This window comes from Heloderma suspectum, chromosome 2 (genome assembly GCF_057233095.1).
Source record: "Heloderma suspectum isolate Gila_16-S chromosome 2, 16-S_ref, whole genome shotgun sequence".
NCBI classification, from domain to species: Eukaryota; Metazoa; Chordata; class Lepidosauria; order Squamata; family Helodermatidae; genus Heloderma; species Heloderma suspectum.
The window spans coordinates 338,561,115-338,573,194 of NC_139459.1; the positions used below are offsets into that span (position 1 = coordinate 338,561,115).

Consider the following 12,080-nt stretch of genomic DNA (forward strand, 5'->3'; position numbering starts at 1 on the left):
GCAAAATCACTTGAGGCAACTTGTGCACTAAGCCAAGCCATCCACTGCAGGGAAGACAAAAAGCAAGCAAGCGAACTCCTTCCTGACCTTGTAGTGTTGCAGTGTGTTGAGACGCTTCCAGTTGCCCTGGACGACAGAAGTCACATCCTCGTCAGAAAGGATGAGGTGCCCAGCCAGCCCTGATCTCCACTCTAGCACACCAGACACAGAAAAGCAAAACAAGAACCAGGTTTGAGAGCATCACAGAGCAGAGGCCAGCACCTCTGAACCTTTTAGGGAGGAGAGGAAGACACTTGCCCTGTGCGCCATGACCTCCAATGTTACACCATTACCCTGTCGGCATTGTCTCCCCACAATGGTTTCCTGTGGCCTAACTTGGGTTGACCCGGAAATGGAAGGGGAACATCGTTGCTACAGGGTTTGGTAAAAGATGGCCTGAACATAGGGAGCCAGGGAGGGGGAGTGGCACAGAGCTGCAAAGGTGGGAGGCAGAGAGGTGGGTTTCCCCTTAGAGTACTATATTGCACCATATTCCACAGTAATAGCTGCCTTTTCCAGGGCCCGAGCCTGGTATTCCACTCACCCAAGTCAAGCGAGTCTGGATCTGGCCGGTGGCAGTAAGGTGTCCCTTTGTAGATCTGGTCAAGGATCTTCTCCTTCACCTGGGTGATGGTGTCACAGTCCAGTCCCTTCACCACTACCCCCTGGGCACTCTCTGTTCCTCCTCCCATGGTGCTCCCAGCTTGAGCCAAGGCAGTTAAGGTCTGAAAAACAAAACGCCAAGCCAAGCTGCTCTCCACTTCTCCACCTTCTCCTTGCAGCCACGTGCTAACTGCTACAGATGACCCCCCGGTGCCATATTGACACAAGCAAACAGATCACAACTGGTGCAAAGGGCCTCAGGCCACTGGGCAGAACTAGACAGGATTCACAACACTGTGTTACCCTTGCTACACTAGTGCAGGAGTTGGTGGGAGCCCTTTGAAATGGAGAATTAGTGGGTGGAGGGGGGTACTTAATCCTTCCCCTGTTGTTCACTTACGTTCCCCTGAAAATGCTCCCCTTGCCCTGCTTCAGTCATCTTTATTCATCGCATGTGTATCCTGCGGTACAGTTGGGGCAATCCTACCAGGGATTGGATAGAGAGCTGGAAGAGGTGGCCTGGGCCCTGTGGGTGGCTAGAAGCCTGCAGCTGAGGGGAGGCCCAAGACGGGCTCTAGCTTTTTCCCAGCAAGACCTTCAGCAGCTCTCACCAGTGTGCGATATTCCAGGTCCTCTCGGAGAAGGCGGTTGTCATTCAGAGTGTACTTCGCTTTCCCTGTCACCCAGTCTACTGGCCCCTTGTCTACTTGGTGCTTGATACCTCGGAAGAGCATGTAGAGGGGCTCCCCAACAGAGTCCTAGCGGAGAAACAGAGAAGGCCTCATCAGCCATACCCCAAAAGCTATGGAGTTTCCACCTGCTATCCTGGCCCATCCCAGCCGCATCCACAGAAATTGTAGAATCTGAGCCACATTCTGGGGAACGGTCACTCAGGCCCCTGATCGTCAACTGGTGGGTTGGTCCCAGCCCGACCTTAGCTGGGTTACTCCAGCAGCACTACCACCATACAAATGCATGGTACAAATTTGAGAAGTGGCTCCCAAAATGCACATCTGGGCTCAAGACTGGTGCCAGATCTGAAAAAAGGTGGAAGGCTAATGATTAGACTTACACCCATGAGTTCATCATAATTCAGGGCTGAGTAAAAGCTGATGTAACAAGCGGCTGGCCTGCAAATGTCAGTACCGAAAATGTCCTGGACTTGGCATAGGTGCTAGTGCCCCCAAATGAGGGATTGTATGGATCCATATTTCACAGTTCTGAAGCACACATGTTCCCACTGTGTCTTGACATCCAACTCTTAACACAGTGGCAGCAAAACCTAGCTTCAACGTCTTGGTCCCAGATCCAAGATCAACTCAGAGTCCTATTCACCTGCTCTTGCCACCCTTATCACATGAGAGGACACTGAGAGCCCTAGAAGTCTTCCTGTGCCTCTCCTGTGGCTTCATCAAGAGCTTCAACAGAGGGCTCCACCCTCACTGGGACGGGCATTAGGAGGTAATGGAAGTGACGGGGGGAGCATAGTTCTAGCAGGACATGGCAGGCCACCTCGACTTCCTCTTCCTATGCCTGGCAAGGTGGAGGTCTTACCCTTACAAATGCATAGAGACAGATGGACATCCAGTTGGTCAACAACTTCTCAACCACTGTTTCAGTCCTGAAAGAGAACCCAGGTTTGTTAAGATCCTGTCCCTTCTGAAGGCAGCCCGCCTCCCAGGGATGGGGAACATGCAGCCCTCCATTGGCTATGCTGGTTAGGGCGGATGGGAGTTGCAGTCCAACAACACTGGAGAGGCCACATATTCCCTACCCCAGCCATATCCCAAAACAGTTGTGAAAGGCCTCTACTCCTGATACCCAGAAAAGATATTTAGGACACACCTTTAAAAACAAAACATTCTGAAGTTGAGAGACTGGGGGATATTAACACTGTCTTTTGAATGCTGCTGCTGTTCTATCTGGTTTGCTGTTGCCCTCGTGTCCTGCTTGAGGGCTTCCCACTGGTTGGCCACTGTGTGAACAGAAAGCTGGACTAGAAAGGTCTTTGGTCTGATCCAGTACGGCTCTTCTTAGGTTAAGTATACATTAATGATGGAACTTGCAGCTTCAAGGTGTAGCCATGTCCACTGGTTTAGAGGGCTTTAAAAAGGGGGATTAGACAAATTCATGGAAGACTGATGGCTACTGTTTTATTTGTTTTATTTATTTATTAAAAGTATTTTTTCAGCCCTAAGAAGAGTCCCCAAAGCAGTTACGTACAAAAAAAAAAATCAAAACCAGCACAAAGCACACTAAGTAACAAAAATTAAAACAAAATCCTTTAAATCAAAAGGAGGAGTATTCAGTTTTATACACACACACACACACACACACACACACCACTGAAAGCCAGGTGGAATAAAAATATTTTCAACTGCCTGCCTAAATGCCATCAGGGGTGGGAATCGTCTCACCTCCTTAGGGACAGAACTCCATGATGGGTGCTGTTACAGAAAAGGCCCTGGGGCTGTTTGCAGTACATGACAGCCCACCGTGGATTATTTAACCCATGGTGAGGCTGTGGCGTGTGTGAGGTGCATGCAGCCGCCATTTTGAATATGCAATCCCCTGCTTGGGGGTTGTCGTGTCATGTGAACCCAGTGAGCATGGATTATGTGAGGTTTTTAAACCCTTGCATAACCCATGCTCACTGGGTTCACATGACACAACAACCCCCCGAGTGGGGTGAGCAGGTTAAATAACCCACAACGAACCACAGCATGTCATCCAAACCTAGTCTTTGTCTTGCCTTCCCAGGTTCAGAGGCAATATGCCCCTGAATACCAATTTCCTGGCGGGCAAACACCAGGGTGGGGTAGGGGGTGGCTTCCTACAGGCATCCGGTTGGCCACTGTGAGAAGCAGGATGCTGGACTAGATGGGCCTTTGACCTGATCCAGTAAGGCTCTTCTGAAGTTCTTGTGTACAGCCAGCATTCATACCAGGTTCACCTGTGTTCATCCCCTCCCTGCTCCTGGGATTGTGCAAACAGCTAGATCCACCAAAAGCTCCTTCTGTTACAGAAAAAGTGGTTCAGCTTAAAAACAGAAAAAAAGAATCAGACCAAAGGCCTTTCTACTCCAGCATAGTGCTTCCCACTGTGCCTGTAGGAAGCCCACAAGTAGGACCTGAGAGCAGTTACCTTCTCCAGCAACAGCCTGCCTCCAATCCTAGAGGTAGCATAGAGCCATTGTGACTAGCAGCCTTATCCTCCATGAATTCGCCTGATTCCCTCAACTTGTTTCTCCTGCCCAGGTCTCTCACCTTCGCAGCATCAGCTTGGGGTTCTTGGCCACATACTGCTCCACCAAGTCATTCAGGAGCGTCTTGAGGATGTCTGTGAAGTACTCGAGCTTCCCATGCAACGAGACTGTGAGCAGTGAGGCAACATAGGCCCGGTCCCTCGGAGAGAACGTGCGCTGGATTTCCAGGGTATGGATAAACTGGACAAAGGGAGAGGACGACACACGGCAGTGTTGCGTTAGGCAATCCCTTCTTGGCTGGAGACCAGAATGGCCATTTCTACTGGTTGGTGGGTCACCCCTCCAAACACACGTGTAAGTCGGCACCTCACTTTTCCCCATAAAAACATCAAACGCAGGGTGGGGCCAAATTGAGAAGAGCTGTGAGGGAATGGCAAGGAGACGGATGAAGAAATGGACAGGAACACAACTGAATCTGAGGCTCGCCGCTCCTGAAGGACTAGGAGATTTCAGAGATTCTGTGGGTGTTGATAAACACATGGTGAACGGGGAATGGAAATGCACCCATGGCCCGGCAACCAGGAATCTACGTGCGTACAGCCGTATGTGCATAGGGCCCCTTCCTCACTAATGCCAGACATAACTGCCAGGGAGCATGGGTCACATCAGCGTGCAACAGGAGCAGTTATCGGGTGATTCCCCACAACTCCCTCATGCATTCATTGAAGGTGTGAGGGTGTTTTTTTTAAACAGCTTGATTGTATCTACCCTGTGGTACTGATAGCTATCATCTAAGGCAGGGGTGGGCAACCTCAGGATTGGGAGGCAAATCCAGCCCTCCAGGGATCTCAATTTGGCCCTTTAGGATTTCCCAGATGACCATGCCATCTTCCACTGGCCCCACCCCCTTTCCCACAACTACTGATGGTTTGTTCGTTTCCTGGCTTTTGTGCCGTTTCCCTCCATTATAAAAGGTTGAGATGCCCCTCCTAAGAGCTTCAAGCTAAAATATGCTGGCATTTTGGCCCTGCCCATTTTGCTTTTGGCCATGCCCACCTCTGGAATGTGCTCACCGAGAGCTTCTCCAAAACTGAATTTGGCCCTCAGGCTGAGTGAGTTTCCCCACGCCTGATTTAAGACAACTGAAATTTGGATAAAAGTGCCTCTGCTCTGCCACCATTTTACCTCAGAGTAAAAATACACCTGTAGGTTTCCTTTTCCCTGCTGAAATAACAACCCTAAGTAGCAAGTCCAACTGCACCGGCACCTACCACACTTTTAACACTGTTCTAATTTCTGTCTCTCCAAGAGGCTACAGAGGTGTAGCAAAACTTATTAGACAAACAGCCAGTGAGCTTTCCAATTCTTCTCTGCAATAATGAGGGCTAAAAACTTGCCTTAATGCGTCACATCAGGGATTTTGCCCTCATGGACATATTCTGTGCTCTTTCGCATGACTTTGGCCTCCTGAGCCCTGCCTGGTAGAATTGTAATTATGTGTGATTTGCCTGTTTTTATTATTTATTGAAGACATTTTTTAAATCTAAAACATACCTTGGTGAGAAAGAGCTTGCTGTTGAGGAGATTGGAAAGCTGCACCAAGCCCTGTTCGACTGTCTGCCTCCGACATTCTGGCACATCCAGATCCCTTTGTAATGGCGACTCGCGGTGACCCGGGAAGAAGATGCGTTCTGCATAGGTCTTGTAATCCAAGAAGGGAATCCCAGTGCCAACCAAGTCACTAGTGAGATCCATCATCTCCGTCATGAGGTCTGGAAAGAAAGGAAGTGCCCATATTATGGGGAAAGGGTCTGAGAGGCCTCCCTTCCCCCAAAAGGACAGGAGTGTTGGGAATATAGGAAACTAAAGGAAGCTGCCTTATACCGGGGGAAGACTAAGAGCTTGTCTACACAAGCCTGTTAATTGGCTGTTTATCTACTTTCGGTTTCGTTGCAGAATTGAGATCCGAGCACTACATGAGGAGCGTTTCCTTCCCTGCTTTTCTGCTACATAACCTCTAGGTGGCACTGTGGTAGAGCAAAATAGCATAAATACATAAAAGGACATTTTCATTCACTTTTACAATTAAATGTAACGTTTTCCCTGTTCTAAAAAAATTCACCAAAAGTGCTGTTTACAAACAGAAGTGAAACTGGAGGGTCATGTCATCATCCAAAGAACCCGTAAACAACCGTGAGTAGGGAATGATGAGTGCACGATAAATGCCTCATGTAGAAAAGCCCTAATTCTCTACTACTCAGACTGGCAGCAGCCCTCCAAGTCTCACGTCCTTCCCATCATCACCTGCTACCTGATGCTTTTCTAACTGGAGATGCCCTTGATTGAACCATGGAACTTCTGCATGCAAAGCACATGCTCTGCCACGGAGCCATGGCCTCTCCCCTGCTGCTAAACCTGCTGTCTTTGCTTTTGTCTTAAGTACACCCAAGGAAGGTGGAACTATTTTTTCTTGCCTTGGGGAGGGCTCCCCCGAGGTTCCCTCCAGTCTTACAGTTCAAAGGGGAGAGCTGCCCCACCAGAACTGACACTGCTCAGCTCTGTGGGTTCACTTGCCTAACACAGCAGCCTTAATTAGAACAGATCAGCAGCCCTGATGCAGGAAAGAAAGCAACTCCTTAAAGCAGCCTTCCCCAACCTGATGCCCTCCAGATGTGTTGGACTACAACCCACACCATCCCAGTCAGCTAGCTGGGGGTGATGGGAGTTGTGATCCAACACATCAGGGGGGCGCCAGGTTGGGGAAGGCTGCCTTAATGCTTTAGCCTTAAAAGGATGCCACATCTGCAGAGGCCAGGCTGTGTCCTCCACTCCTCACACCTGTGAATTCTTTTTTGCACCGGTCCCGGACACTGGTTTCCAGATTTTCAAGCTGGATCTGAACTTTTTTGTAATCTCTCAGGGCCTGTTTGCTCTTCCTCCTGGAAAGAAAGGAAAGATTTGCTTTTTTGTTTGTTTATTTTTAGTGAAGTTGATCCTTTTGTTCCCAGCCTGGCTCTTGATTTCTCTGCTAGCGAATCACACCAATTTTTGCAATCACAAAACCAAAACTGGGTAGCTGGACTAAAATGTAAAATGTACACAGTATACAACTCATAATCTAAACTTCTGGATGATTTTGGGGATTTTTTGTGGATTGCTGAGTGGGTTTTTCCAGAATTTGGAGTAATGGAGAGGGTGCAGGGGAATTGCGGGGGGGACGGTAGAGGTTTGAGAAAAGGGCAATCAACAAACAAGGAAATGCAGGAAGATATAGACTGCAAAACATTTGAATTCCAAGTTGGAACAGGGTTTTTAAAAATGCAGAGTTCTTTTTCATGGTCTCTGAGCATCACACATATGGGCTCTGTGCCTGCCTGGAGCCCCATTTCAGGAAACTTCCATAGCTGAGGAATTTTGGTGGGAACCCTTCCCCCTCCCATCCCAGTGCACATGCCCCAGTGGGTTCCTGCCTATTCTCTAAGTTCTCTTTTGATCGCCATTGTGGATGCCTTGCTGGGAAATTCTCTCGTCTTTCTAAACTATTTTACGATTTTGTTCAATGCTGTCTATACCGAACTGTCGACACCGGTGGCTGTACCATTTTTGCCAGCACTACTGCAGACACTACAGCAGTCGTGGGAAGTCCATCATCGATGACACCTACATTCAAGCGACTGGAGTCCATGTACCAAGTCCAGGAGAGAGGTGCAGGTTTCCTTTTCCCATCTCCCTCCAAACTCCATCATTACGGAGTATGCTACAGAGGCCTCCCACTTTCTCCACAGTGACTTGCATCTTGGGTTGTGCAGGCCATAAAACTGGCATATGTAATTGCTGGACTCGAACTGTCAGGGCTGGTCAGGGCACATTCAACCTGTGGGGTTGCTACATCAGTAGCATTTGGAAAGGGAATGTCTTTACCAGAGCTTTGCCAGGCAGCAACCTGTTCAAAACCATCAACATCCATTTGACATTATTGCCTAGAGGTTTGAGCTTGAGCAGACTGCTCCTTTGGATGTGTGGTTTTATCTTCGCTAAGCCAGCTTGGTATTCGCCCATATGCGTGATGCACAGAGACCACAAAGAAGAAAAACAGGTGCTTACCTGTAACTGCATTTCTTCGAGTGATCGTCTGTGCATTCACACAACCCATCCACCGTCCCCACTTCAGTGTCAATATCAATATTTGATACCCAGGGTTTTTCTCAGCTCCAAGGCCACAACTGGCACAGAGCCTGTATGTATGAATGCCAAGATGACCACTTGAAGAACTACAGTTACAGATAAGCGGCCTGTCTTTTTGACGCAATACGTTTTTTTCTGGGACATTGGGTTGGATCCAACCCTAATGTGACAGGACTTCCTTGTCCTCTGCTCTCTCTCAGGCTCAGAGTTCAACAACTCTGGAGCAGATTGGGGGGGTGGGCTGCAGGGGGGAAGGGGAAGTACGTTTCAACAGTGGTTCTCTTCCAACACCATTGGATGCAATTATTATTTTATTAATAATTACATTTCTGTACTGCCCAATAGCTGAATTTCTCTGGGCAGTTCACAAAACAAAACTTGAAACCATAAAATACAACAACATAGTAATGTAATACAACATAGTAATACAACAACACAATATACGAACCTTAAGTGTAAAACAGAGTAAAACCAAAGCAATACAACCCATGATCTTCATTTGAGAGCTAGACCTTGCAAGGAGGTCCAGAACAGGAGCATGGAAGGTGGGAGAGGACTGGTCCCCCCTTCCCACCATAGCGTACCCAGAGGCTTGAGCTGTTGGCATGGGAAAAGGGGTCAGGATATGCACATGCTCACGTGCAACTGCTGTGCGTATTTATTTGTGTGTGCGCTATTCGGAATGCTAATATACACATGGCTGTTGTGCCATGCATATTACAGAGGTGCAGGCAGTGGTGTTGGAAGGTGCCCTCATACTGGGTCAGAGCAATGGAAGCTCACGCCCACTACAGCTGGACAGGGGGCCAGACAGAAGGGTTAGCAGGGGTGCAGTCAAGGGGTCACTAGAGGCAGAGCAGTCTTTTGAGTCCCCAGCAGCCAGCAACCCATACCACAGAAAGGGGAAACTTGGGTACATGCACTTTAAAATAATGAGTGTAAATCAGGAGGGAATTCACACAGCTACACAAAAGCACCATTTTGGACCCACATTCTCCTGTTCTGACAACAACTCCCATTGCACAGAGAATCAACTGACTTTAAGATCATGAGTACAAAATAGTGGGGGAGAATCCACACACCAAACAAGATGAGGATTATATCCTCTGAGCCACACAGAAAAACGCCCTCTGGAACTCAGCAGCAAGTTCTGAAACATCATAAACCCACTCCTTTGGCATATTGTTGTAATAACAGAAAAACAATAATGTCCTCAGCATCCAAAATCTACCTCTTCCACTGAACATCCCCACAGCCACCCTTCTCTATAACAACTCAGAAGTGAGAAGCAGCACAGTACAAAAATCCATCTTATAAATTTCTTCTCACAAGTAAGAAAGGCTGGAATATTTGCGAGTAATCGTGACTGACAACTTCTGAGCATCCAAAATCCACCTCTTTCAACATCCACAGAGCAGCCCAAAATGGGGAAAAATGCTTTAAAATCTAGAAGCCAATTATCGTTGGGGCAAACCTGAAAGCTAGGGAGGTCCTCTGACCCAAACAGCAGAATTAAAGCACTCCTTTTGAGCCCACAGTGGTCTGCAGAGAACTCAGATCCCAAGGCATAAGAAAAAACCCTGAGGGGTATGCAAGGCATAAATATACATTAGAAAAACAGAACTCAAGCATCACAGAATGGCTGTAAAAAAAGAGAGCCCAAACTCCAAAGAAGATAGATTACAAAAAAACAGATTGTAAATAAAGCAATCACATGGAGATAACCCTAACCCCAACTCCATCACCACCATCACCCAATCTTTATTTAAAAAAAACACCCTACCTTCTAGCTGATGGTGGAGAGAGTCAGGAGCAAGCAAGAGAAGCACAACCCCCACCCCACCAAGTAAGGCAGCTGAATTCTATGCACGTGCAAAGAGGCACAGGGAACTCAGCACCCTTTTTTGCATGCTTACCAGGAGCAAACAATGGGCGTGCATCCACCCAATCCAGCAAAGAAGCTGACTTCTATGCATGTTTACTCAGAAGCAAAGAAGCACAGGGAACTCAGCACTGGTTTTTTTGCTAAGCTAAAACTTACAGCAACTAAGAGAGAACTGACAGAAGTTCAAACTCAGCTACATTGATTTAGCAGAGCAGAATGTCCATTCCCTATTCATCATCTCTTTCCTCTCCATTCTCTATCTCCCATGCCAGTTTCACACTTTCTTAAGAAACAACAGCTGAGAAAGCAGTGAGAGGAGAGCAAAGACAAAATACAGCAATTTAGCGGATTGGAAACCCCCCCCCCCCCTTTAGCACTTAACAATTAACACAGGAGCTGAGCAAGTGGTGAAGCATGTCCCTTTCTGTCAGCAGACCTCCTGCACACCCTGCAAGCTCCCAAAGGTCAGGGGCACTCCAGCATGTCATGAGGCTTGGGGGGCTGGAAGGAAGAAAAAAAAATCAGCATCCTTATGGGCATATGGTGCTTTGTGCAGGTACTTAAGGCGGGGCTGCCAGAGGCTGCTGGGGAAGGAGCTTGTGGGGAAGGAGGACCAGCCAGCTGCACCAGGTGGACCCTGAGCCTGGTTCTGCCCCTGCCAAACAGGTACTTAAGGCGGGGTTGCGCCAAGTGTGACGCTAAGTGCGCAGTTAGCATCGCACTTGGAGACGCATGAAACAGCACATGAAGACCCACCCACTGCCTCTCCAGAGACACCAGCAGCCACAGATACCAGCAGCAAATAGCAGCAGCAGAGGGCAGCAGCTTTAAATACCAGGGAGAAAGGGGCAAACGTAGGTTTTATCTGCTCCTTTTTAGCTGCTGTTCTCTTTTACCTTTTATATTTTTTTATATTGTTGTAGACTTTATATCTTAACATTTTAATATTTGCCTGGGAGGACTATTAAGCAACTCAGGGGGTCGGGGAGGTGCCACCATAACTGTGGTCATGGGCAGGGGGAGGTATGGCACTGGGGGATTAACAGGCCAGCTGAGGAGAAGAGGGGCTACACACCTAACAGCTGTTCCCTCTTCTGGTTCTTCCCCCAACCTGATGGTTCCTGGCAGCCTTACCAGTCTGCCCTTGGGTCTGGTGGTGGTGGTGCTGCTGAATGCCAGGTCAGCCCAAAATAAAATCTCCCTTATCCATGATTTGATTGTGGATGAGGGGGCTGACCTAGTATGTATTACTGAGACCTGGGTGGGGGAAATGAGAGGGGTCACCTTCTCCCAGCTGTGCCCTCCTGGGTACTCAGTGCAGCACCAACACCAACTTGAGGGTTGGGGAGGGGAGGTTGCCATGGTCTATAGGAATTCAATCTCCCTCTCTAGGCTTCCTGCTCATTCGAGTACAGATCGTGAGTGTTTGTACCTTGTGTTGGGTACCCGGGACAGATTAGGGATTCTGTTGGTGTACCGCCCACCCTGCTGCCCATCAGACTCCCTGCCTGAGCTGATGGAGATGGTCTCTGTGTTGAGGACTCCTAGGATGATGGTCCTGGGGGATCTCAACTTCCATGCCGAGGCTGCTGTATCTAGGGTGGCTCAGGACTTCATGGCCACCATGACAACCATGGGGCTGTCCCAACATGTCATTGGCCCAATGCATATAAAAGGACACACACTTGATCTGGGTTTTTTGACTGGGCAGGAGGATGGTGATCTGAATGTGGAGGGATTAACATCTGTCCCTTTGTCATGGTCAGATCACTTCCTGTTGAGGTTTAGACTCCTGGCAGCCTTCCCCCTCTGCAAGGGTGGGGGACCTATTAAAATGGTCCGCCCCTGGAGGCTAACAGATTCCGATGGATTCCAGAGGGCTCTGGGGGATTTTCCTGCTGGTATGGCTGGTGCTCCTGTCGAAGCCCAGGTCGCTCTGTGGAATGCAGAGATGGCTCGGGCGGTTGACACGATCGCGCCCAAGCGCCCTCTCCTTCTGAGCAGAGCCTGGCCAGCTCCTTGGCATACACCTGAGCTGAGGGCAATGAAGCAAGAGGGGAGACGGCTAGAACGCAGGTGGAGGAAAACTCGTGCTGAGTCTGACTGAACACAGGTAAGACCTCACTATCGAGCCGACTCTGTGGCGGTGAGGGTGGCAAAGAG

The 12,080-nt window shown here is 48.8% G+C and overlaps 1 protein-coding gene across 1 annotated transcript in view; it reads right to left on the reverse strand.

The window, feature by feature from the left end:
* PLXNB1 (plexin B1) overlaps window positions 1-12,080 on the reverse strand; it is a 184,922-nt gene that overhangs the window by 18,251 nt on the left and 154,591 nt on the right. The window contains exons 25-31 of the mRNA XM_084840675.1: window positions 6,686-6,786; window positions 5,402-5,619; window positions 3,909-4,087; window positions 2,197-2,263; window positions 1,254-1,400; window positions 584-764; window positions 88-191 (exon numbers count right to left, since the gene is read on the reverse strand). Of these exons, the coding sequence (XP_084696801.1) occupies window positions 88-191; window positions 584-764; window positions 1,254-1,400; window positions 2,197-2,263; window positions 3,909-4,087; window positions 5,402-5,619; window positions 6,686-6,786 (997 nt within the window). The remainder of the gene's footprint in view (window positions 1-87; window positions 192-583; window positions 765-1,253; window positions 1,401-2,196; window positions 2,264-3,908; window positions 4,088-5,401; window positions 5,620-6,685; window positions 6,787-12,080) is intronic.